General features: G+C 48.1%; 1 protein-coding gene across 8 annotated transcripts; it reads right to left on the bottom strand.

Moving 5' to 3' along the window:
- Positions 1–939: 939 nt before the first annotated feature.
- On the bottom strand, positions 940–27,170 carry ZFP28 (ZFP28 zinc finger protein). Of its 8 annotated transcripts, XM_070386994.1 has the most exons (10): positions 26,674–26,720; positions 26,171–26,262; positions 26,036–26,092; positions 25,769–25,855; positions 21,415–21,541; positions 21,234–21,329; positions 19,147–19,298; positions 18,342–18,453; positions 17,909–18,004; positions 940–4,752 (listed from the first exon to the last, which is right to left on the bottom strand). In XM_070386994.1, the coding sequence occupies exons 5-10, from the start codon at positions 21,446–21,448 to the stop codon at positions 3,047–3,049; spliced, it is 2,196 nt and encodes a 731-aa protein (XP_070243095.1). In that variant the 5' UTR covers positions 21,449–21,541; positions 25,769–25,855; positions 26,036–26,092; positions 26,171–26,262; positions 26,674–26,720; the 3' UTR covers positions 940–3,046. The 8 variants fall into 8 exon arrangements, with proteins under 8 accessions (XP_070243095.1, XP_070243091.1, XP_070243092.1 ...); XM_070386990.1 differs by lacking the exons at positions 25,769–25,855; positions 26,036–26,092 and having other exon boundaries at positions 940–4,404; positions 4,516–4,752; positions 26,674–27,170; XM_070386991.1 differs by lacking the exon at positions 25,769–25,855.
- Positions 27,171–27,498: the final 328 nt, after the last annotated feature.

Below are 27,498 nucleotides of genomic sequence, written 5' to 3'. Positions count from 1 at the left end.
TGTATCATGAGAATTCCTTACTAATAAAACATGGGATTTCGTTTCTCTTTTGATCTCTTTCAATGAGTCCTTAATACACAGCTTTTCTGTAGTTCTGAGAATCACCCTGTGGAATCACCAATTTCTACATGAGAATAAAAGATGACTTTAACTTCGAAGTTACAGTATTGGAAGGATACCAGGGGCCTTGAAAATTTAGAGAACTTAACAAAACTAGGATGTGGGGAAGCAGGAATCATTTTAATGCATCAGATAGGTAGAGATGCAGAAGTATTTAGGTTGCTTCCAAAGGCTGACTCAGTCCCACCTATTTGCAGTCCAGGAGTGATATTCCACATCCTTAACAGCTAGTACAAGGCGGGGCAGAGCCAACCAGAATGAAGAGTGAACTAAAAGCAAACATCCCTTATGGCCTGTGAAAGTCGCTCAGTCATGTCCAGACTCTTGGCAACCCCATGGACTATACAGTCCGTGGAATTCTCCAGGCCAGAATACTGGAGTGGCCAGCTGTTCCCTTCTCCAGGGGATCTTCCCAACCCAGGGATTGAACCCAAGTCTCCTGCATTGCAGGCGGATTCTTTACCAGTTGAGCCATAAGGAAACCCATATATGAAGCCTAATGTTGGCCCTGAGTTTCCAATCAAAAAACAAAGAATGAAAAATCTTACTGGCTTGTTGTACTGTCCAACAGAACAATAAAAAATGAAGAAAGACAGAGAGCCACCAAAGAGCCAACGTGTGCTAAAGACAAAAACAGACTTCAATATATATATATATTGAAAAAACACACATATTGGGTTGGTCAAAAACTTAATTTGGGTTTTAACACAGAAAACCTGAATCAACTTTTTAGCCAACTCATATACAGACACACATGCACACACACATATATTAAATATTTTGACTCTATATGACCACAAGATCATTTTACACATAAGGTTCTGCAAATCACATATTTAATATATTGTGTACAACAATACTCCATAGGAGCAAACATAGAATTTCATCTTTATACTAACTGGACAATACTGTATTGAATAATCACAATGTCATCAATTTGTGTTGTAATTAAAACTTTGCAATCAACATTATTTACACTTATATATTTATTCCAGTGGGATGAAACTCCTAGATCTAGAGTTACTGTTTCAAAAGGAATGCATGTTTATAAAGCAGACAGGTCATGCTACGTTGCCACCCCAAACCAGAGCAGGCACATTGACAAGGGTAACGATGACCAGCCTCCTGTCTCCCACACTGATACAGGTACAGCATATTAACCAGGTTAGATTTTAACCCATCTGAGAGTCAAGATTTGTACTAAGTTTGTAACTTTCTGACCAATGGGCTTAAGAACCTAACACGTGTTCTTTATTTGAGTTCTTCGAGCACGACGCATCTGTTGGCGTGCACCACCTACTTCCCTGCTTTGTATGTGTCACAGCACTCTGTTCGTAAATGACACATTGATTCATATGGACTGTTATCTTCTGCCAGTTTTCTATTACATCTTTTTGGCACCTTCTGCCATGCCAAAGTTGATTTAAATCTTTGTATGGGCTGGCTTACTGTCTTCATGTCTTCCAGGGCTCAATGCCCCCTACTCAGTAAAGCCTTTCTCCTTTCTGTGTTTGGTGGTGGTGGTTTAGTCGCTAAGTTGTGTCCGACTCTTTGTGACCCCGTGGACTGTAGCAGCCAAGCTCCTCTGTCAGTGGGATTCTCCAGGCAAGAATACTGGAGTGGGTTGCCATTTCCTTCTCCTGGGGATCTTTCCCACTCAGGGTTTGAACCTGAATCTCCTGCACTGGCAGGTGGATTCTTTACACCCAAGGAAGCCAATCTGATTATAAACCAAAACATTTTTTAAATGTCCTGCTATGTTTGACAAATCATCCTTCCGTGTTTTCCACTAAAACTGTCAGAGCAAACATATCCTACTGGGACCCTGTTGTGAACGGCAATTTATAAACATTTTAATGGTAGTACTTCATCTAGAAAAATATCGTTATTTCTCCTTTTGTGGACATTATTTCCTCGTATTTCCTATTGTTTGATGCTTTAGTAATATCCTTTCACCTCTATTCAAAAATTGCTTTAGTTTTTCTTATTTTTGATGGGAGAGTTGTATTATTCTCAGACAAATAATTAGAACCTTTTGTATATTTTGTTTCTCTCTGCAGGGGACTGCAAGTTGGCAAGCTAGTAAGTAAATGCTTGAGGTTTTGCGGATGACGGTATCTCTGCTGCAGCTTCTCAGCCCTGCTGTTGTGGCCTGACAGCTGCCCCAGGCAGCATGTAACCATACTGTGAGCCATGTCTGTGAGCCAATCAGGCTTTACTTATGGACTCTGAAATTTAAATTTCATGTAATTGTCATGTTGTCATAAACTATTATTCTTTTCACTTGTTTCTCCATTAAAATCATTTTTAAAAATTAGGCCATGGGCTGTTTGAACACAGTCAGTGAAACCTGGGCCGTGAGTCACACAGTCCAGATCAACTTGCCTGAAGGTTAGTGGTTCCTTAAGTTTAATGGAATTTACTCATAAGCCCTGGTGACTTTAAACGATCAAGTCTTGCTGAATGTTAAGTAATTTACCAACAAGGTGACAGCACCTCACACAGGCAGATAAATGAAAAGCCCCAGTACTAACTCAGTATTATGGAATTGAGTTTTAAACCAAAACCGGAAAAGCCTCACTGACTATCTTGAATGGCCCATCCCTGATCTAAAATCCTTAGCTTCTTTCTGTGCATCGTTTTTGGTCAGTTGCCAATGGTAACTTTTCCGTGTCCAAAACGAATGTTCTATAAAGAGCTAACACCACTCATCCCTTAGCATGGACCACTGGTCCTGCTACATACATCTTACACATTCACCGATCTGAAGGATCGCATCACCGATTTTTACGTGAGCAGTAAAAGAAATTCCGCGTTTGGTTTAACTGGCAATCTGAAGAGGAAACAGGACAAGAACGGGACAGTCCTCAAGGAAGAGGGAGACGGGGTTTGAAGCGCGGCCATCGGCGGCCTGCAGCGCGGCGTCTCAGGACGGCAGGGATGGCAGCGAGGGCGGGCTCCAGAGGAACGCGGGCAAGAGGTCCGCGGGGCGCGCCGCGGGCGCCGCATGCGCGGGCGTGTCTCCCGCGTGCGTCCGCGCGTGTGCGAAGTGCGAGCCCTGCCGGAAAGCTCTGCGGCTCCTCCCGGGGCCGTGCGGCCGCTCCCCCGAGTGCACCCTCTTGTGCTGGTTGAGGTGGCCGATCTGGATGAAGGCCTTCCGGCACTCCTTGCACTCGTAGGGCTTCTTCCCGGAGTGGATCCTCTGGTGGACGCTCAGGGACTGCCGGTGGCTGAAGGCCTTGCCGCAGGCGCCGCACTCGTACGGCTTCTCGCCGGTGTGGCTCCTGCGGTGGCAGATGAGGGACGACTTGGTCTTGAAGGCCTTCCCGCACTCTGCGCAGCCGTAGGGCCGCTGGCCCGTGTGCAGCCTCTGGTGCTGGGTGCAGGACGAGTTGTCGCCGAAGGCCTTCCCACACTGCAGGCACTTGTAGGGCTTCTCCCCTGTGTGCACGCGCTGGTGCTGCACCAGGTGCGTGGTCTGGCTGAAGGCCTTCCCGCACTCCTTGCACTCGTAGGGCTTCTCCCCAGTGTGCGTCTTCTGATGCTGGGCCAGGTGGGCCTTCTGCGTGAAGGCCTTGCTGCACACCTTGCAGGCGTAGGGCTTCTCCCCGGTGTGGATCCGCTGGTGCGTGGCCAGCTGCGAGCTGATGCTGAAGGCCTTGCCGCAGTCCGCGCACTCGAAGGGCTTCTCCCCGGTGTGGATCCGCAGGTGGCTGGCCAGGTGGATGTTCTGCCGGAAGGCCTTCCCGCACTCCTTGCACTGGAAGGGCTTCTCCCCCGAGTGCACGCGCTGGTGCTGGGTGAGGGAGGCGTGGTGGCTGAAGGCCTTGCGACACACCTCGCACGCGTAGGGCTTCTCCCCGGTGTGGATGCGCTGGTGCACGGTCAGCGACGAGCCGTAGCGGAAGGACTTGCCGCACGCCTCGCACTTGTAGGGCTTCTCCCCGGTGTGGATCCGCCGGTGCTGGTTCAGCCCGATGTGGTCGCTGAAGGCTTTCCCGCAGTCCAGGCAGTCGAAGGGCTTCTCCCCGGTGTGGTAGTACCTCCAGTGGCGGACGAGCGATGTATTCTGGATGAAGGCCTTCCCGCAGTCCAGGCACTCGTACGGCTTCTTGCCCGTGTGGCACCGCTGGTGCCGGGCGAAGGAAGAGCCGTCGCTGAAGGCCTTGCCGCACTCCTTACACTTGTAGGGCTTCTCGCCCGTGTGGATCCTCTGGTGGACGGTGAGGGACGAGCTCTGGGTGAAGGTTTTCTTGCATTCGTGACATCTGAAGAGTTTTTTCCCTGTGTAGATTCCCGCATGTTTTATCAGCACTGAGTTTGGGGGCAAAGCTTTCTTAACCGAGTCAGGGCGGTGGACTCCCTCTTCTGAGACGTCCAGGTGGAACCACCTACCTGGTCTGTTATATGGACACACTCTCTCTTCAGAGAGGGTGTTGTGGTGAGCGACTGCCTCCTGCCCCAGTCGTGTCTCCTGACTTGCCAGCTCCCTTTCAAACAGACGTTCAGCGTCCCAGCTTTCTCTGAGCGAGGAACGACCTACATTAGTCTCTGAAGTCCTGTCTGTCACCACTTCAGCAAAGGAACTCTGCTTTGAAAGGAACTCCTGGGTTTCCTCTGTACACTGCTGGCCTGAGAGATACAAGGGAGAAAACAAGAAACAAACACTCCTTTACCCTACACTGGAGAAAGAGGATCTGCCAAAACCGAGACTGTGGAGAAACGCACTGGGGAAGGAACCCTGATCCCGTTATCCTACACTGGAGAAAGAGGATCTGCCAAAACCGAGACTGTGGGGAAACTCACTGGGGAATGAACCCTGATCCCGTTATCCTACACTGGAGAAAGAGGATCTGCCAAAACCGAGACTATGGAGGAACTCACTGGGGAATGAACCCTGATCCCTTTACCCTACACTGGAGAAAGAGGGATCTGCCAAAACCGAGACTGTGGAGAAACGCACTGGGAATGAACCTGGAGAAAGAGGGATCTGCCAAAACCGAGACTGTGGAGAAACTCACTGGGGAATGAACCTGAATGAAATTACTAAACGCCGCACCTCAGACAAAGGGAAAAGTGAACTCACTGGAGATGAAACCCTGACGAAACCAGTAAACTGTGCAACTTTAAAACACGGGAAAGTGAACTCACTGGTGATTGAAACCCTAAAGAAACCACTAAACAGTGCACCTCTGACACACGGGAAAGTGAACTCACTGATGAGTGAAACCCTCATTGAAACCCACTAAACCATGTACCTCTGAAACATGGGAATGTGAACTCAACGGTGAATGAAACCCTAATGAAACCAGTAAACCATGAACCTCTGAAATACAAGAAAGTGAACTCTCTGGTGTATGAAACCCTAAAGAAAGCTGTAAACCATGCAGCTCTGAAAGACAGGAAAGGACACTCACTGGTGAATGAAACCACGATGAGGCCGCAAAACCACGCACCTCTGACACGTGTAAAAGTGCATTCCCTGGTGAATGAAACCCTAAAGAAACCAGTAAACCATGCATCTCTAAAATACAGTAAAGTGAACTCACTGTTAATGAACCCTAAAGAAATTACTAAATCGTGTACCTCTGACACATGGGAAAGTACACTCACTGGAGATGAAACCCTGAGGAACCAGTAAACCATGCACGTCCTCTGAAAGACAGGAAAGTAAACTCACAGGTGAATGAAACCGTGATGAAGCCGCAAAAGCACGCACCTCTGACACACGGAATAGCGAATTCCCTGGTTAATGAAACCCTAAATAGACCAGTGAACCATGCACCTGTGAAACATGTGAACGTACACTCACTGGTGGATGAAACCCTAAGGAAACCACTAAAATGTGAACCTCTGAAACATGGAAAAGGAATTCCCTGGTGAATGAAACCCTAAAGAAACCTGTAAACCATGCACCTCTGACAGACGGGAAAGTACACTCACCGGTGAATAAAACCCTAAAGAAATTACTAAAACGTGTACCTCCAGCACATGGGAAAGTGTACTCACTGGAGATGAAACCCTGAGGAAACCAGTAAAAGGTGCACCTCTGAAACACATGAAAGTGAACTCACTGGTGAATGAAACCCTAAAGAAACCAGTAAACCATCCACCTCTGACAGTTGGGAAAGTGAACTCACTGCTGAATGAAACTCTGATGAAATCAGTAAACCATGCACTTCTGAAACACGGGGAAGTGAAATGACTGGTGAATGAAATCCTCCTGAAACCAGTATATTGTGCTCCTCTGAAACACAGGAAAGTGAACTCCCTGGTGAAAGAAAGTGTAAAGAGACCATTAAGCCATGCACCTCTGACACACGGGAAAGGGAACTCACTGGTGAAGGAAACCCTCATGAAACCAGTAAACTGTGCACGTCTGAAACAAGTGAAAGTGAACTCACTGGTGAAAAAAACTGTAAAGGAACCATTAAGCCATGCAACTCTGACACACAGGAAAGTGAACTCACTGCTGAATGAAACCCTAATGAAACCGCTAAACCATGCACCTCTGACACACGCAAAGTGAAATCCCTGGCGAATGAAACCCTAGAAAATCAGTAAACCAAGGACATCTGGAACACGGGAAAGTGAACTCACTGGTGAAGGAAACCCTAAAGAAACCACTAAACTGTACCCCTCTGTCACACGATATGGGAACTCACTGATGAATGAAACCCTAGAGAAACCACTGGTGAATGAAACCATGAAAAACCACTAAACCGTGCACATCTTCCACACAGGAAAGTGAACTCCCTGGTGAAAGAAAGTGTAAAGAGACCATTAAGCCATGCACCTCTGACACACGGGAAAGTGAACTCACTGCTGAAGGAAACCCTAAAGAAATTACTAAATCGTGTATCTCTGACACATGGGAAAGTGCACTCACTGGAGATGAAACCCTGAGGAAAGTAGTAAATAGTGCACCTCTGAAAGACAGGAAAGCACACTCACTGGTGAATGAAACCCTGATGAAACCACTAAATTGTGTACGTCTGGAACACGGGGAAGTGAACTCACGGGTGAAGGAAACCCTAAAGAAACCAGTAAACCATGCACCTCTGACAGACGGGAAACTGAACTCACTGGTGAAGGAAAACCTAAAGAAATTACCAACATGTGTACTTCCGACACATGGGAAAGTGTACTCACTGGAGATAAACCCTGAGGAAACCACTAAACCGTGCACCTCTGACACAGGAAAAGTGACCTGAGTGGTGAATGAAACCATAAAGAAACCAGTAAACCATTCACCTCTAACAGATAAGAAAGTGAACTCATCGGTGAAGGAAACCCTAAAGAAACCAGTAAACCGTGCACCTCTGAAACACAGGAAAGTGAACTCACTGCTGAATGAAACCCTAAAGAAATTACTAAAACGTGTACCTCTGACACATGGGAAACTGTACTCACTGGAGATGAAACCCTGAGGAACCAGTAAACCATGCACCTCTGAAAGACAGGAAAGTACACTCACAGGAGAATGAAACCGTGATGAAGCCGCAAAAGCACGCACCTCTGACACACGGAATAGCGAATTCCCTGGTAAATGAAATTCTAAAGAAATGAGTGATCCATGCACCTGTGAAAGATGGGAAAGTACACTCACTGGTGAATGAAACCCTGATGAAACCACTAACGTGATTAAATCATTGAACCAGTCACATTTGACACACGGAAAAGTGAATTCCTGGTGAATCAAACCCTGATGAGACCAAAGCCATGTACCTCTGACACACGGGAAACTGAACTCACTGGTGAATGAAACCCTTATGAAACCACTAAAATGTGCATCTCTGAAACACGGAAAAGTGAATTCCCTGGTGAATGAAACCCTAAAGAAAGCAGCAAACTATGCACCTTTGACAGAAGGGAAAGTACACTCACTGGTGAATGAAACCCTGATGAAACTACTAAACCATGCACCTCTGACACACGGGAAGTAAACTCACTGGTGAAGGAAACCTGATGAAAAGTATAAACCGTGCACCTCTGAAACATGAAAGTGAACTCACTGCTGAATGAAACGCTGAAGAAATTACTAAAACGTGTACCCCTGACACATAGGAAAGTGTACTCACTGGACATGAAACCCTGAGGAAACTAGTAAACCAGGCACCTCTAAAAGACAGGAAAGTACACTCACAGGTGAAAGAAACCATGATGAAGCCGCAAAAGCATGTACCTCTGACACACGGAATAGCAAATTCCCTGGTGAATGAAACCCTAAAGAAACCAGTGAACCATGCACCTGTGAAACATGTGAACATACACTCACTGGTGAATGAAACCCTGAGGAAACCACTAACCTGATTAAATCAGTGAACTATACACATCTGACACACGGAAAAGGAATTCCCTGGTGAATGAAACCCTGATGAAACCAGTAAATTGTGCACCTCTGAAACGTGAAAGTGCACTCACGGTTGAAAAAAACTGTAAAGTAACCATTAAGCCATGCACCTATGACACACCAAAGTGAACTCACTGCTGAATGAAACCCTAAAGAAATTACTAAAACGTGTACCTGTGACACATGGGAAAATGTACTCACTGGAGATCAAACCCCAAGGAAACCAGTAAACAGTGCACCTCTGAAAGACAGGAAAGTACACTCACGGGAGAATGAAACCACGGTGAAGCCGCAAAACTACGCACCTCTGACACACGGAAAACTGAATTCCCTGGTGAATGAAACCCGAAAGAAACCAGTGAACCACACACCTGTGAAACACGGGAAAGTACAGTCACTGCTGAATGAAACCCCGATGAAACCACTAACCTGATTACATCAGTGAACCACGCATGTCTGACACACAAAAAAGTTAATTCCTGGTGAATGAAACCCGTAGAAACCAGTAAACGATGCACTTCTGAAACACGGGAAAGCACGCTCACTGGTGAATGAAACCCTGATGAAACCACTAAATTGTGTACGTCTGGAACACGGGAAAGTGAACTCACAGGTGAAGGAAACCCTAAAGAAACCAGTAAACCATGCACCTCTGACAGACGGGAAACTGAACTCACTGGTGAATGAAACCTTAAAGAAAGCTGTAAACCATGCACCTCTGAAAGAGGAAAAAGGACACTCAATGGTGAATGAAACCATGAGGAGGCCACAAAACCACGCACCTCTGAAACATGGAAAAGTGATTCCCTGGTGAATGAAACCCTAAAGAAACCAGTAAACCACGCACCTCTGACAGATGAGAAAGTACACTCACTGGTGAATTAAACCCTGATGAAACCACTAACCTGATTAAATCAGTGAACCACACACCTCTGACACACGGAAAAGTGAATTCCCTGGTGAATGAAACTCTGATGAAACCAGAAAGACATGCGCCTCTGAAACACGGGGAAATGAACTCACTGGTGAATGAAACCCTTAAAAAAATCACGAAAATGTGTACCTCTGACACATGGGCAAGTGTACTCACTAGAGATGAAACCATGAGGACACCAGTATGGAGCACCCCAGAAACACACGAAAAGTGAACTAAATGGTGAATGAGACCCTAAAGAAACCACTAAACCGTGCACCTCTGACACAGGGGAAACTGAACTCACAGGTGAATGAAACCCTAAAGAAATTACAAAAATGTGTACCTCTTACACATATGAAAGTGTACTCACTGGAGATGAAACACTTAGGAAACCAGTAAACAATGCACCTCTGAAACACAGGAAAGTACACTCACAGGTGAATGAAACCACGATGAGGCCGCAAAATCAAGCATCTCTGACACGTGGAAAAGTGAATTCCCTCGTGAATGAAACCCTAAAGAAATCAGTGAACCATGCACCTCTGAAACACGGTAAAGTGAACTCACTGCTGAATGAAACCCTAATGAAACCGCTAAATAATGCACCTCTAACTCACGGGAGAGTGAACTCACTGCTGAATGAAACCCTAATGAAACCACTAAACCATGCACCTCTGACACACACAAAGTGAAATCCCTGGCGAATGAAACCCTAGAAAATCAGTAAACCAAGGACATCTGGAACACGGGAAAGTGAACTCACTGGTGAAGGAAACCCTAAAGAAACCACTAAACCATACCCCTCTGTCACACGATACGGGAACTCACTGATGAATGAAACCCTAGAGAAACCACTGGTGAAAGAAACCATGAAAAACCACTAAACCGTGCACATCTTCCACACAGGAAAGTGAACTCACTGGTAAATGAAACTCTAAAGAAAGCAGTGAACGATGCACCTCTGAAACACGGGAAGGTACACTCACTGGTGAATGAAACCCTGAAGACACCAGTAAACCACATACCTGTGACAGACGGGAAAGTGAACTCACTGGTGAATGAAACCCTAAAGAAATTACTAACATGTGTACCTCCCACACATGGAAAAGTGTACTCACTGGAGATGAAACCCTGAGGAAAGCAGTAAATGGTGAACCTCTGAAAGACAGGAAAGCACACTCACTGGTGAATGAAACCCTGATGAAACCACTAAATTATGTACGTCTGGAACACGGGAAAGTGAACTCACGGGTGAATGAAACCCTGAAGACACCAGTAAACCACACACCTGTGACAGACGGGAAAGTGAACTCACTGGTGAATGAAACCCTAAAGAAATTACTAACATGTGTACCTCCCACACATGGAAAAGTGTACTCACTGGAGATGAACCCTGAGGAAACCACTAAGCCGTGCACCTCTGACACAGGGAAAAGTGACCTCAGTGGTGAATGAAACCCTAAAGAAACGAGTAAACCATCCACCTCTGACAGATAGGAAAGTGAACTCACAGATGAAGGACACCCTAAAGAAACGAGTAAACCATGCACCTCTGAAACACGGGAAAGTAAACTCACTGCTGAATGAAACCCTCATGAAACCACTAAAATCTGCACCTCTGAAACACGTCCAAGTGATCTTACTGGTGACAGAAACTAAAGAAACCATTAAGCCATGTACCTGTGACACACGGGAAAGTGAACTCAATGCTGAATGAAACCCTGATGAAATCACTAAACTGTGTACGTCTGGAACACGGGAAAGTACACTCACAGGTGAATGAAACCATGATGAAGTGAAGCCGCCAAAGCACGCATCTCTGACACACAGAATAGCGAATTCCCTGGTGAATGAGACCCTAAAGAAACCAGTGAACCATGCACCTCTGAAACACGGGGAAGTGAACTCACTGGTGAATGAAACCCTGATGAAACCACTAAACCATGCACCTCTGACACATGGGAAAGCGTACTCACTGGAGATGAAACCATGAGGAAACCAGAAAACGGTGCACCTCTGAAAGACAGGAAAGTATACTCACTGGTGAATGAAACCATGATGAGGTCGCAAAACCACACACCTCTGAAACATGGAAAAGTGAATTCCCTGATGATGAAACTAAAAACCACGCACCTCTGAAACATGGAAAAGTGAATTCCCTGATGATGAAACCCTAAAGAAACCAGTAAACCATGCACCTCTGAAACACGGTAAAGTGAACTCACTGCTGAATGAAACCCTAAGGAAAGTACTAAACGGTGTACCTCTGGAACACGGAAAGGACACCCACAGGTGAAAAAAACTGTAAAGGAACCATTAAGCCATGCACCTCTGACACACGGGAAGTGAACTCACTGGTGAATGAAACCCTAAAGACATTACTAAATCGTGTACCTCTGACACATGGGAAAGTGCACTCACTGCAGATGAAACCCTGAGGAAAGCAGTGAATGGTGCACCTCTGAAAGACAGGAAAGCACACTCACTGGTGAATGAAACCCTGAGGAAACTACTAAACCACACACCTCTGACATACGGGAAAGTGAACTCACTGCTGAAGGAAACCCTGATGAAAAGTATACACCGTGCACCTCTGAATCATGAAAGTGAACTCACAGGTGAATGAAACCCTAAAGAAATTACTAAAACGTGTACCTCTGACACGTGGGAAAGTGTACTCACTGGAGATGAAACCCAGAGGAAAGCAGTAAATGGTGGACCTCTGAAAGACGGGGAAGTACACTCACTGGTGAATGAAACCCTGATGAAACCACTAAACTGTGTACATGTGGAACACGGGAAAGTGACTTCACGGGTGAAGTAAACCCTAAAAGGAAATGCACCTCTGAAACATGGGAAAGTGAACACTGGTGAATGAAACCCTGATGACTGAAGACCTCTGGAAAGTACACTCACTGGTGAATGAAACCCTAAAACCCCTAAGAAACCAGTAAACCATGAAACCTCTGACAGACGGGAAAGCACACTCACTGGTGAATGAAACCTGAAGAAACCACTAAAAACCCAAAGTGAATTCCTCACGTGGTGAAGGAAACCTCTGAAACACGGGAAAGTACACTCACTGGTGAATGAGAACCAGTGAATGGTGCACCTCAAAAAACTCTGAAACATGGAAAAGACACTCACTGGTCAATGAAAACCTGATGAAACCATTAATTGTGTGCACCTCTGGAACACGGGAAAGTGAACTCACTGCTGAAATGAAACCCTGAAAAATCACTGGTGAATGTGCAAACCTCTGGAACATGGAAAAGACACTCACAGGTGAAAAAAAAACCTAAAGGAACCAACATGCACCTCTGACAACGGGAAAGTGAACTCACTGCTGAAACAACTGTGGCACTCTGAAATGAAAGTCTGACACGTGTACCTCTGGAACTGGGAAAGTGACACTCACTGGTGAAAACCTAAGGAACCCTAAATGACCTCTGAAAGAAACCAATGAAAACCATGCACTAAACTCTCTGAAACAAACCTAAAAGTGAACTCACTGGTGAGTGAATGAAACCCTGATGAAAAACCACTAAACTGTGCACTCTCTCTGAAACACGGGAAAACCAAAGAACTCACTGGTGAATGAAACCCTGATGAAACCACTGAACAGAAACCACACCTCTGAAACACGGGAAAGTGAACTCACTGGTGAATGAAACCTGATGAAACCCTAAACCATGCACTTCTGAAACATGGAAAGTACACTCTGAAACATGGAAAAAAGAACTCACTGGTGAAATGGAAACCTGAAACCATAAACCTCTGAAACACGGAAAAACTCACTGGTGAATGAAACCTCTGAAACACATGGAAAAGTGAACTCACTGGATGAATGAAACCCTAATGAAAGTGAACGAAACCTAAAAAACCAGTGCACCTCTGAAACATGTGAACTCACTGGTGAATGAAAAAGTGAAAACTCACTGGTGAATGAAACCCTAAGGTGAATGAAACTAAAAAATGCACCTCTGAAACTAAAGAAACCAGGAAACCTCTGAAACATGGAAAAGTGAACTCACTGCTGAATGAAAACCCTAAAGAAACTCACTAAACCATGCACCTCTGACACATGGGAAAGTGAATTCACAGAAAAAGCAGTGAACCAAGATGAAATGAAAACCCTGATGAAACCACTAAATTGTGCACCTCTGGAACACAGGAAAGTGAACTCACTGGTGAATGAAACCTGAAAGCTACTAAACCACTAAAACAAAGAAATCTGGAAGCACACTGAAACTCCAAATGAAACCAAAACCACGGAAAAAGTGAAAGCAAACTCACTGGTCAATGAGGCCGCAAAAAAGCATCTCCTGACGTGAAAAAAACTAAAAACCTAAACCATGCACCTCTGACATACGGGAAAGACAAGAATGAAAGTGAACTCACACCTCTGTGAAAGTGAAACTCCCTAAATGAAACCCCACTGTGCACCTCTGACAGATGGGAAAGTGAACTCACTGGTGAAAAAAACCTAAAAGAAACCATTAAACCATGCACCTCTGAACTGCTGAAGGAAACCCTGATGAAGTGAAACTCACTGGTGAATGAGAATCCACAGGTGAATGAAATAAACTAAACAAGCATCTCTGACACGTGGAAAAGAATTCCAGGTGAACTCTAAAGAAACTGCACCTCTGAATGAAACCACTGGTGAATGAAACCTGATGAAACCACTCATGCACACAACTCTGAAGTGACTCCTGGAAAATGAAACCCAGAGAAAATCACTAAAGAAACCAAAAACCATGCATCTGAACTCACAGGTGAATGGAAAGTGAACTCACTGGTGAATGAAACCCTAAAGAAACCAGTAAACCATGCACCTCTGAAACCGGAAAAGTGAACTCCTCTGTGAAAAGAAACTGTACTTCTGGAGAAAGTGAACTCACTGATGAATGAAACCCCTAGAAAGTAAACCACTGGTGAATGAAACCTGAAAAAAACCACTAAACCGTGCACTCCTCTGACACACAGGAAAGTGAACTCACTGGTGAATGAAACCCTAAAACCTCTGAAACAAAAGTGAACTCACAGTGAAACCCCAAGAAACCACTAATGCACCTCTGAAACACGGAAAGTGTACACTGAATGAACCCTGGTGAAAAAATAAAATGCACCTCTGAACACAGGAAAGAACATCTGGTGAATGAAACCTAAAGAAACCACACAAGGACATCTGACAGATGGGAAAGTGAACTCACTGGTGAAAAAAATAAAGGAAACCATTAAGCCATGCCTCTGAAAAAGAAAAATTACTCACTGGTGAATGAAACCCTAATGAAACCACTAAATCCAAGCACTCTAAATAATGGAAAAGTAACTCACTGGAGATGAACTCCTGAATGAAACCACTAAACCATGCACCTCTGACACAGGGAAAAGTGAAACTCCAGTGGTGAATGAAACTCCCTAAAGAAACCCAGTAAACCATGCACCTCTGACAGATATGCACCTCTGACACATGGAAAAAGAACTCACAGATGAAACCCTAAAGGAAACACCTAAAGAAAAACTCACTGGTAAACCATGCACCTCTGAAACACTCACTGGTGAATGGGAAACCACTAAAAATGCACCTCTGAACTAAACTCACTGCTGAATGAAAAAACCCCCACTAAAAACCACCTCTAAAGTGAAACCTGGTGAATGAAACCTAGAGAAACAGTAAATCAAGGACATCTGGAACAAGTGAAGTGAACTCACTGGTAAAAAAACCCTAAAGACCATTAGTGAAGCCATGCACTCTGAAACACAGGAAAGTGAACTCACTGAATGAAACCCTAATGAAACCATTAAAACCTCTAACACCTGTGACAGATGGGAAAGTGAACTCACTGCTGAATGAAACCACAAAGTGAAATCACTATGAAAAAAAACAGTAAACCAAGTACATCTGGAAACATGGAAAAGTAAAGAAACCACTAAACTCACTGGAGATGAACCCTAAACCATGAATGAAACCATGATGAAACCAGAAAACCAGTAAACCAAGGACACTGGAACAACAGGAAGTGAACTCACTGGTGAATGAAACCAAAGAAAGCACTAAACCAACCTCTGTCACCGAGGAAGGTCACTCACTGGTGAATGTGAATGAAACCACCTAAATGGGAAACTCACTGGTGAATGAAACCTAAAAAACCATGCACCTCTGAAAACTCTGAAAAGGAAACCAGTAAACTCACTGCTGAAGGAAACCCTGATGAAACCACTAAACCATGCACCTCTGAAAAACATGGGAACCCTAAACTAAAGTAAACTGGTGAAGATGAAACTGACAGATAGGAAAGTTAAAAGAAACACGGGAAAGTGCACCTCTGAAACTAAAACAGGAAAGTAGTGACTCACTGGTGAATGAAACCATTGATGTACCTGGCACGGGAAAGTGAACTCAATGCTGAATGAAACCACTAAACACGTCTCTGAAACACTCACAGGTGAAAAACCATGATTCCCTGATGATCTCTGAAACAGAATAAGAAACCTGGTGAATGAGACCTAAAGAAACCAGTGAACCATGCACCTCTGAAACATGGGGAAGTGAACTCACTGCTGAAGGAAACCCTGATGAAACCACTAAACCATGCAACTCTGACACATGTACTCACTGGAGATGAAACCATGAGGAAACCAGAAAACGGTGCACCTCTGAAAGACAGGAAAGTATACTCACTGGTGAATGAAACCATGATGAGGCCGCAAAACCACGCACCTCTGAAACATGGAAAAGTGAATTCCCTGATGATGAAACCCTAAAGAAACCAGTAAACCATGCACCTCTGAAACACGGTAAAGTGAACTCACTGCTGAATGAAACCCTAAGGAAAGTACTAAACGGTGTACCTCTGGAACACGGAAAGGACACCCACAGGTGAAAAAAACTGTAAAGGAACCATTAAGCCATGCACCTCTGACACACGGGAAAGTGCAGTCTCGAATATGCAAGATGACTCCAGACCAGATTCATACAGGAACCCAGGAGAAGTGAAGAGAAAAAGTTTAAATAAATTCAGCATCTGTGGAACCAGTTACATGTCAGAAGCATGAGGAGCTGGAAAACTGTTCTGCAGTCACACCACCTAAAACGCAGGCTGTGACGCTCGTTCCCTCACCCCTGGCCGTGCAGCATCGACGCCAGGGCAGTCATCGCGTCACAGACGCTGGTCCAGGAGCAGGCCAAGCACAGATGGTCAGCCTTTTCTGTAACATTCGTTGCTGTGCTACAGTCACCCAGTTGTGTCAGGCTCTTTGCGACCCCATGGACTGGGGCTCGCCAGGCTCCTCTCTCCATGGGATTCTCCAGGCACGATTACTGGAGTGGGCTGCCATTCCCTACTCCAGGGGATCTTCCCAACCCAGGAATCAAACCCTGTCTCCTGCATTGCAGGCAGATTCTTTACCACTGAGTATTCATTAGAGGCCTGAAACCCTGGCAGCCCCTGCACAACCAGAAATGGTGTTTCCGTCAACTGTGTCTCATTTGATTAACTGCAGCAGAGTCTGCTGATGGCGGGAGCCCGGCACTCAGGTAGAAACCACTTTACATCGACCTGTCTGCTGCCACCAGCCAGACAGAACCCTCCATTCCTCTCTGGCCCTTTACTAACAGAGAGGGCCTTGCGATGTAATTTGTCATTCTGGAGAGACTGCTTTTATAAAAACAGTGAGTGCTGACACTATATCTAATTACCTCTAACATACCTCAGAACAAGTACAGATCTTATCTCAGACTATAAACTTGCAGGAAGGAGTGAATATACCTGAAATCCTTTTGCTAAATCACTTAGCAAAAACCAAAAATTGTGCAAGCAGTTATATTGCAATAAATATACGGAGATAAAAGTTGTGTTGGGGAGAGAGATGATGCGGAGAGTCAGCTGTCTGGGAAAAGATGATCTTAAAAAAGGGAAAATAAAAGCTCTTCTTAAAAATGCCACATATAAAAAAAAAAAATGCCACATAAACACTGAGGACTTTCCTTCTTAGGTCAGTGACAAGACAAGGATGCCTGGGAAGTTCCAGCCAGAGCGAGAAGACACAGAAATAAAAGGCATCCAAGTTAGAAAGGAAGACTGCAAACTGTATTCGCAGACGATATGATCTCATGTATAGAAAACCCTACAGGATCCATAAGAAGAGCATGAGGGCTAATGTGTCAAGTCACCAAAACTGCAGAATACAGGATCAACACACAAAAATCAGCTATTTCCATACACTAGGAATGAACAGTCTGAAAAGGAACTATGAAAATAATTCCATGAAATATAGCACTGAAAGAATAAATTATTTAGGAATAAAATTACCTAAAAAGCTGCTAGACTGTAAAGTGAAAACTACCAACGTTGATGAGTAAGATGAAGAAGACCTAGATAAATGGACAAACATCCTGTGTTCTTAGAAGGCTTAACAGCGTTCATGGATGGAAAACAAGGGCTATCAAACAAGCCACAGAAGCACGGGCCGCCCGCCCTGCAGGGGCGTCTCCGCCCGGCCGCCTGGCTCACCTGAGGAAGGGGCTCTGACCAGCTCTCCATCCACCGTCCAGGGTGCCTTCCTGCGCTCCAGCAAAGGGACCAGGTCTGGCTCAGACGCACAGCGTCCTGCACACAGGAAAAGACACGAGGTCTGTCACACCCTGGGCGTTCTCGGACGGACAACCAGCTCCCTGGCTTGGACGGAAGAGTGTTTTACTACAGCAAGGCCCAGGAAGAGAAGTGAAGAGTATCTATGACAAAGAAAGTCGTCCCACTTTCTTGTCTACAAACTTTCAACTTTCAACTCTGCAAACGTCACACTCTTACGAAGCAGGAGTAAGAATTCAGCCCACGCTTTAGAAGGCAGCTCCCCCTGCTCGGCGCCCCAGCACACACAATTCACAACCGAGGAACAAGCACGGGGCCTCCTGAAGAGTCAGGTCTGGGAGAGGAAGGGCCTTACCTCCTGTCCCCGGATGGCGGTCCGCCCACACCACGCTCCTACAGAAACTCTGCCCAGCAGGGTCTGGCCGCTGCGAGACGTCTGTGGCCACGTCCGTGACAGCCACCAAGCCCTGCAATGGCAGACATGCGTTTCCATCGAGCCGTGTTCGTGACCTGGCTCTGGGGTGGCCATGTCCACACGCCATGAGAGGCACTGGGTACCAGGAATTCTCACTAGTTCTGAGTGATCCCCGTCATGTAACGACGGAGCTGGTTATGTCGTTTAAGTTTGCAGGGAGGTGGCAGGGGGAGGATTGAAAAATCGGGGAAACTGTTTCTTCCATGGAGAACTTGCAACATGGTGGAGGAGAGTGAATGTCCACAGCGTGTGGACTTTCTAGAGCTCACCGGAGGCTTCCTCACACCTGACACACGGGGTTCACTTAATCCTGTAGAGGGTTTTTCTCTGGTATGAAATCTCTGATGACAAGGAAGGGTTGAGATCCTGCTCAAAGCTCCCTCACACCCACGACATGTGGAACGATCCTGATTTACACACTTCTCTACGACTCGCTGGGACCCAGTGTCCCCCTCGTGTGTGTCTGACTGCAGCTGCTCTCTCTCGCGGGGGAACACTGTGTAAGAAGTCCTGGATTCAAATGGAAATCCGCCCACACTTGCTGTAGACGAGATCGCTCTCCAAAGCTGCCTTTCTTTGTGAAGGAGACTGTGTCTCCCACCTGCCCTGTCCTGCTGAAGCAGGGAAGCCTCTGGAACCCCGAAAACTCTGCCTCCTGCCAGTTTTCTGCTTGTGCCCGACTCACCGGCTGCCCCTCACACACAGCGGCGTAAGCCCAGCCTTCCCCGAGGACGGAGCGCTCCGGGGGTCTCTCCGTGCGCACCTCCTGGGACAACGCCTCTTCACTGAAGTTGTTCTCTGAAGGCAACTCCTGGGTCTTCAGCAGAGTCTGCGAGTCTGAAGGATAGTTTTAAGAAGGTATCTCTTTTACTACATGTTAGTATGAAGACATTTTCCCAAATGGAACCAGGTGGAAAAAGATTCTCAGAAAATACATATCGTTTGAAAGCTTTCTACACAATCCGCTGGCCTTCTGATCCCAAACGTGTGTGGCTTTAATACGACCACACACAATGTGAGTTTTCACACCTAGATGTTGAGCGGGTGATGCATGTTATACTTTTGGCAGGAGACTAGAGAAAGAGAGGAGAAGGCAATGGCACCCCACTCCAGTACTTTTGCCTGGAAAATCCCATGGACGGAGGAGCCTGGTAGGCTGCAGTCCATGGGGTCCCTAGAGTCGGACACGACTGAGCGACTTCACTTTCACTTTTCACTTTCATGCACTGGAGAAGGAAATGGCAACCCACTCCAGTGTTCTTGCCTGGAGAATCCCAGGGATGGGGGAGCCTGGTGGGCTGCCATCCATGGGGTTGCACAGAGTCGGAGATGACTGAAGCGACTTAGCAGCAGAGAAAGAGATCCAAGTGCAGGAGATGAGAGAATTCAGAGATTTAAATCTAAGATGAAACACGGCCGGAACAAAGAGCGGGCAGAGGCCACAGGAGGAAATGCTTACTAAGTCTCTCTGAATCTTTCTCCGTTTTATTTAGCAAAGGTTTCTTCGCTTGCTCCTCTTGTTTACATTACATTTATAATGTAAACTTTAAAAAAAATTATTATGATGCTAACTAACCAATGTTCAGATCCTGGCTGTATGTGCCAAGTCTTCAACATCAAGTAGAATCTGAGCTAGAGATTCTAACTGAGAAAGAGAGAAAGAAAGCATCAACAGAAGGGGAAAAAACCAGTTCTGTCTCAGGAAACCAGCTCAGAGAAAGCCACTGAGTTTGACGATAAGAGGAAAACTTTCCCCTGAAACACCGTTCCAGTTCTCCTGGGTGTACAATGACCCTGGGAGTATGATGACCCATGGGAGTTGATGCAGTTGATAACTGTTCTATGGATATAAACTTTCCTCCGAAGTATGGTTTGAACAAAGGGGTCTTACGAGATTCTCCACTCTTTAGGGACGGTAGTCATTTCCTATTACAGGACCCACCATGAGGAATCTGTACTTCTGAGTCCTTGTGATTAACCTGATGTCCCAGAAATAATGCTGTGACTGAAATCTCTATACTCCCCGTGGTTTAAACACCAGCATAACATCTGCAAGAACGTCCCGTTGGATCAGGATCAGAGCCCTCTCCTGAGAGCCAGTCGCCTGCCTGTGCGGCCGGTCTGCACACACGTTCCCCCGGATCCTAGACCGATCATGGCCCAGCCCAGATCACCTGCAGACCTACTGACCTGTCCCCTCCTTCTCGCCTTTCTCCTCGAGGCTCTATGCTCCTGCCTTGTTCCCCTGGCGTGAAACTGAGGATGAAACCTTTTCTTCCTCGAGTCCCTATTTACACTTGTCACACGTGAGACAGCCCTTTCTGTTGCACTTCTGTGCACAGAGACATGTCGTCTCGCCCCTGGGACTTCTCCAAGGGCTCGCCCTTGACCTCCCAGCCAGCACCTGCGGCCTCACTCAAAGCTGACACAGTGGAAATCAGTCAGAGGAAGACCCTGAGTGCAAGTCATTTCATCAAAGGGAAATGAGACAGAACCACAGCAGCATCAGCCTTGTGAGGAGCAGAGGTGACTGCATAAGTCTGAGTGATGGAAGGTCAGAGGAGCTGCAGACAGAGGAGGTGCAGAGAGCGGACCAGGGTGGTGTGTGGAGGGGGGGGGAGCGCAGGTGGAGAGGCAGGGAAGAGGAAACGTGCAAAGCCCAGGCCTCGCTTCCTCGATTTTCCCTCGGGGGCGGGGCGGTTCAGCAGTCTGGTGGTGGTCCCAGGCGTCCGAGGGCGCGGTGCCGTGGGTCCCCGCCCCCACCATGCTCACCTGGGCGCATGCCTCTGGTCGACTTCCTCTTCACAGCCCAGGGTTCCTTCCTCTGCTCCAACGACGAGATCATCTCGGGCTTAGACAGGCAAAGCCCTAAATGCGTAAGAAGACAGGGCAGGCGGTCACGCACAGGTCGGTCCTTGCGGCGGGCGGGGCGGGGGCAGCAGCCGGCCCTTACCCAGCGAGGCCAGGTTCCTGTAGTTCTCCAGCATCACGCTCCGGTGCAGGCTCCTCTGGGCCGAGTCCAGCCAGGCCCACTCCTCCCCGGAGAACTCCACTGCCACGTCACCGAACGTCAGCGGGCTCTGGGGCGACACGACCGCGTCCGCGCTGGACCAGAGCTCACACCCCCGGTGCACACGCAGAACACGCCCCCCCAGCCCCTGTACCCCGAATGTGGCTGGACTTCAGAGAGGTGATCGAGAGCTGCGTGGAGTCGCACAGACCCGTGCTCTCGTAAGAGGAAGAAACCACAGGTGGTGGGAGCGGAGGGAGACCTTGGGGAAAAGCACCTCTGCTGACCCCTCGGTCTCGGACTTCTGGCCCCGAGAACTGTGAAAAATCACTGTGTCGCTGAAGCTGCCCACCCTGTGGAGTTCTGTTATGGCAGCCCTCACAGACTAACATAGGGGCTAAGAATTACCTCCTCTCCATTTTAGGTAGGAGATTTTATGTGTACAGAGTAATGTCTGATAATGTGGAAATCCAGTTAATGATTGGGCCTCATTTAGTCATAAACTTCAGAGAAAGAGAGTGCCCCTACCCTTGGAGAAGTGGCAATTCTGTGCAGGTGGCGGGGGTACACAAGTAAAATACAGGAGGACGTCAATTCAAACAATAAACAAGGGAGGCTGAGCTGTCCCATGCACAACTGGTACCAGAGCCTTTTCTGCCCTGAGGACAGTCAAGTGGTCTGGATCAGCACAAGAATGGGGACAGAGAGACATGCTCTGGGAAAAATCCCGACTTCCTGCAGGTAATAACGAGTCCTTCTTCCTCTCCGAGGAAAAAAAAAAGAGAGAAAAAGGAATGGGGAAATAAACCCATGTGACCCACGTCAAGAGCATGGCACTCAGAATGTGGTGTTTCATAAACACTGTGTTGACGCTGACCAAGGCCCCACCTTTCCACTTAAAGACTGATATCGTTTTACTGGAAACAAAAAGCACCTTGGAGGTTCGGTATCTGTTGAACAATGTACAATCACATGTTCCTTAACTCACACAAACTTTGAAGACATCTTTAACCGAACTGTAAAGACGGGTCACAAGGGTTCTGTGGGTGTATGTTTATCCTCATATTCATTGAGTTGTACATATTAAAAATGTGCAGCTATGTGTCAATCTTGCCTCAATAAAGTGGTTTAGAAACAAATAAAACATTTCACTGCAGATATTTTTTGGCAGATATTTTCAACTGCGTTCAAAGGCACAGGTGCTCAGATGGGGCTACTTTTTCTGACCCAGTTCTAAAAGGCGGGTTTTTGCAGATTCCAATCTTCCATTCTAAGTCTTCCTGCTCCTTGGCTGGCAACCCTTATGCTTTTTTTTTTCCCCAATATTCAAATAGCTTTCAGATATTCCTTACTAAATGAAGCAAAACATATACAGTGTACGTAGCATATCAATTGTATACAAATTACTGTATCTGTATATAGCATAGGCTGTATACACTACAGATGCATATACTACAGCATCTTTACAGTAGCTTTTTAAGCTGGAGCCAGAGAAAATGTTGCCTGTTTTTCTAGCATCTGTCACTACTTTGGTAAAACTGGAACTTGTGCGGCCCTTAAGGAGAAGAATGCAAGTTCAAATATTTTCTTGTACTTGGCAACTGGGTTTTCTGGCTGCGTTTTTTTCCTTGATAAGAAACGTCCCTTCCCCACCTCTCTAACCCCATATTCCAGAGGGGCCCCATGTCAGAGTGAGTACACATCCTCTGAAGCTGTTTTCCCAGTTTCTATAGACAGCTCCTTGTCCACAGAACTAATGACTTTGGTTAGTTCTCTGTCTGAATGTTTCTGTCCCCCTACCCGTCACATGCTGAGATCCCAACACCCCGTGTGAAGGTATTATTTGGAGACAGGGACTGTGGGAAACCGCCCACCCGCTGCCCATGAATGGGATGAGTGTCCTTAGAGAAGAGGCTCCCCAGCCCCCTCCTCCGCGTGAGCACACAGCAAGAATGTGCAGGTCCTGTTCTCTTTCCTCTTGCCATCATATAGGTGCGGAGATTTTCAAATGGGTTTCACAGAGTCACACTACACCCTGAGAAAAGCCACAGCTATAGAATCTGTACCTCATACAAGAATGTGATCCGGTGCCTTAGTACTGTCATAATAAAGATGAGACGGACTTCAAAAACAAAGAAATAAAAACTACAGAGCAAGCTTATCCTCACAGAAAAATACTGTGCTTTTACAGGAAAAGATGAATAGAAATTAATATCTTATAGAAAAAAATATATTAAAGAGGGTTTTTGTTGTTGTTCAATTCAATTCAGGTAATTTTTCAAGTGAACAAATGAAAAGTCTGTAATAAATTATTTTGGTGACATTTACTTTTTTTAGTAAAAAAGTAAAAACTAGAATTCTAGTTTTTGAGGCCATACTGCTATTCCACCCACATATAATTTTTAAAGTATTTTGCTTTCATTATAAGTTTGGTGAACTTTAATCCACAAGGTAAGAAAAACTTCTGGGAATATACTCACATGAAATAATCAGAGACAATGCACATTCTAAGCATAAAAGTTATTATTGTGACACTATACTAAATAGTGAAACATTGGTTTCCAAGAGCACTTTAAAAGACTATGTTCACACATTCATCCACCGTGTATTTGCTGCATCGGGCACTGGGGCAAAACTACTGAAAACTCCTGCCTGTGTCAAACGTACTTTGTGGTAAGAGAATCAGACAAGAGAAAAGCACGTAAATTAAGCATATGGAATGCTGGAAAGTGCTAAGAGTCTTTCACAAGTAAAGCAGGGAAGAGGGATGTGAGGAATCTGGGTGGGAGGCTCTGAAGCTTTAGACAGCGCAATCAGGAAAAGGAGAAGGCAACTTCTAGAAGGCAAAGTGAGTGATGGGGGCGTGCAGTCCGGGTCAGAGGCGGCACCAGGTGGCAGGGGGCCCCTCAGCCCCGAGCAGGGGAAGCCACAGGATGGTCTGAGCAGACCTCGACAGCACAAACTTCTCTGGCTGTGGCGCTGGGCGGGGATCACGGGGGGCATGAGCTGAAGCGGCGGACGGTAAGATAACGAGGACCGCGGCGGGGGTGCAGGGGCGGTGACGGCTGTCAGAGTGTGGGCACAAGGCGAAAACAGCGCTGACGGGATCTGCCGACGGACCGAACACGGGAGGTGAGGCCAGCAGAGGAGACAGGAGTGACGCCAGCTCTGGCCTGACGAACTGGGGTATGAAGCTGCCGCAGACGGGCAGAGGCAAGCTGCGGCAGGGGCTGGTTTATGGGAGGAACCCAGGAGCCTGGGGCTGGATGTGTCTGCTGTGAGCTCCCTACCGGACACACGGCTGGACACGGAGGCCTGGAGCTCAGAGAGAGGACTGGGCTGGAAAGGTGGACCGGGAGAAGCCGGCGCGTGGCTAGTCTGTACAGGCGAGAACAGGGGAAGGCGGGCAGACAAGAACAGAGAGAAGTACAGGGCCCGGAGGCCCAGCGACAGCTGCAGCTCAGGATGATGAAGAGCTGCGGCAGCGGAGAAGTCAGGAAGGGTGGCCGCCCGGTGAGCTCTTTCAGGGGTGACCGTTACCCGTTTCTGTCAATCAAGTTTCACTGGAACACAGCCCCGCCCAATCACTTATGTATGCTCTGTGGCTGCTTCTAGAAGGCAGAGGGGAGCAGCTGCAACAGAGACCTCACAGCCTTGCAGCCCCAAATATTTACTACCTGGCCCTTCACAGTGTCAGCCTGGCAACCCTGAACGACCTCAGATGCCAGCAACAGTCAAGAAAGACCAAGACCTGAGCGCTGCCTTTGGTAATGTGGATGGAGCTCACTGGGCGACTGAACCTGGCTCATACATGGAGGAGCTGGCGATGACACGTAGGAGACACAGCGGACGGAGACAGTTTATCAACATTCTAAGAAGCAACACAACCAAGCGGGAAAAGATAGCCTTACACACCACACCAGGGCTGCCCTTCCCTCTTCTGTCTGCCAAACCTTTTCTCTTCCTGCAAAACATGAGGCCTGGGACTTCCCTGGTGATCCAGTGCTTAAGAATCCGCCTAGCAATGCAGCAGACGCAGGTACGATCCCTGGTCGGGGAACAAAGATCCCACATGCCGCAGGGCAGCTAAGCAACTAGAGAGCCCACGTGCCACCACGAGAAGCCCTTGCAGTGTAACTACACGAAGTCCGTACGCTGCAATGAAGACCCAAGCACAGCCAAAGAAAAATACTGAAAAAGGAAACATGGGGCTCAGAGATCACCTCCCTCCCCTTCCCCGACAGGTGCCGAGACACCGAGAGTTCCTCCAGCCCACTATCACCATGCTAGAACTCACATTCAGAACCCTGTATGCTTCCACGACTTTCCACTAACAGCTCCCAGGGAGCAGGGGCCAGGGCTCAGCCATCTGTCTCTCCAGGGCCTAGCTCAAAGAGAACATCAGACAAACCAGGTTCAACAAAGGGGCTGTCCTGTCTGTGCTGAGGAGCACCTTACTCTAGGGAGGGGCTGACTCAGTCCTTCAGTGACCGACAAACAGAGAAAGACATGGAGAGGAAGCAGGGAGGGAGGCCCTGGGCTGCCCCTGTAGCCCACCACTCACCAGAATGTGGGCAAATGGGAACCAGCTCCCCCGACAGGTCTCTTACACTGAAAACTTCTAAAAGAAAATAAACGTCATTAAGCCCTGAAAAGCAAGCTTGCCTTTCAGAGAGGAGAAGAGGGAACGCCCCCTCACCTGGGACGTGGCTTGCCGTTCAACTCCTGTCCCGGCCGCCTCCTGCTTGGGCCCCCTCTCCTGGAGGGCGGCCGTGTCCCTGGAAGGCAGAGCTGGGGGAAGAGAAAGAAGCAGCTAGAGGCCAGGTCTCCACCTGTCCCTTCCTGCTGCGTCTTAAACGACGGCTACAAATACGAAACGGATTCAACAGGTGGAGAATCAAATGCTCCAGCATGAGCGGCCGGGGACCAATTTTGAAGGGGCAGCCGGAATAAGGTCACTAGCCTACGAGGGGCAACCACGGTGCGGAGGCGGGTTTCTGGGAGCACTGAAACAGAGGGGTGTCCGGTGAGGGTGACCCTGACCGACGCTCTCAGGCTGAGTTTCCAAGCTTTGGATTCCCGCCCCCACAGCCCAGGGACGCCATTCACCAGCACCTGGGCCCCGGGAAGCCTTCTGCCCCAGACACCACGCTCCCCTCACCCTGACAGGATGGGTTCGTCCCGTCCGCTCGCCACCCCCACCTCTGTCCTCCGGTCCCGTGGTCGCCGCTCCTCGCCGGCCCTTAGACGTGGGGCCACTCCTTGAGCGCGGCCTTCCCCGGGCCGGACGGGCGAAGGCGACAGGGGTCCCCGCGCTCCGACCTCGGCCCGCCCTGGGCTTGGCGCGGGGGGCGCCTCGCCGCGGCTGCGACCCCAGCCCGCGGGGGCCCGCGCTCACCGCCCCCCGCATGTCGGCGCCGAGCGCGCCCCGCCGCCGGCCCGCCCCACCCCTGCCCGCGCGCGCCCGGCAGCCGAGCCCACCACCCCGCCGGGCCCGTAGGGAGCCGGGCCGCGCGCCGCCGCCGGAAGGGGGCGTGTCCACCGCCGCGGCGCCCTCTGGGAAACGGAGTCCCGGCCGGCGTCGCGGAGGCGCCAAGGGTAGCTCAGGCGGCGGCGAGGCCAGGGCCCGTCAGCCCCGCCCCAGGTCAGCCGCTCCCGGCCCTTCCGGCCCGCGGCTGCCCCCACAAGCAGCGGGTCTGGCTGGGCGTACAGGCTGCCTCTCGAGACAGAAGCATACCCCGAGGGCTTCTGGGAGTCGTGCCGGCCTTGGAGCGCGCAGGCGCAGTTGCAGAGGGGGTGGAGCCTGCGGCGAGGGGCGGGGCCGTGGGGATCGGAAAATGATATGATGTGGGGGCAGGTAGCGTGGTTCTCGCAGGGTGTCACCCATCAGAATTGGGGGACGCGCAAACAGACGGGCAATACTGGGCCTGGGCAGGGTCGAGACGTGATTGTGATGGGGTGTCTGAGGAGCAGCGTGCCTTCGGTGTCCGGTCTGCATTCCCCCTTGACCTCAGGCGGGTCCCCTCT

This window comes from Bos mutus, chromosome 18 (genome assembly GCF_027580195.1).
Source record: "Bos mutus isolate GX-2022 chromosome 18, NWIPB_WYAK_1.1, whole genome shotgun sequence".
In the NCBI taxonomy this organism is placed as follows: Eukaryota; Metazoa; Chordata; class Mammalia; order Artiodactyla; family Bovidae; genus Bos; species Bos mutus.
This window is presented reverse-complemented; position numbering and strand designations above follow the sequence as displayed.

Bases quoted from the DNA above. Each gene is read 5' to 3' on its own strand.
- ZFP28 (XM_070386988.1), bottom strand. From the start codon at position 26,881: ATGCGGGGGGCGGTGAGCGCGGGCCCCCGCGGGCTGGGGTCGCAGCCG. The intron at 26,263-26,673 runs GTGGGGGTGGCG...CTCTTCCCCCAG, and splicing joins CACGGGACCGGAGGACAGAG to CTCTGCCTTCCAGGGACACG. The intron at 19,299-21,233 runs GTGAGCATGGTG...ACTATCCTTCAG, and splicing joins GACCAGAGGCATGCGCCCAG to ACTCGCAGACTCTGCTGAAG.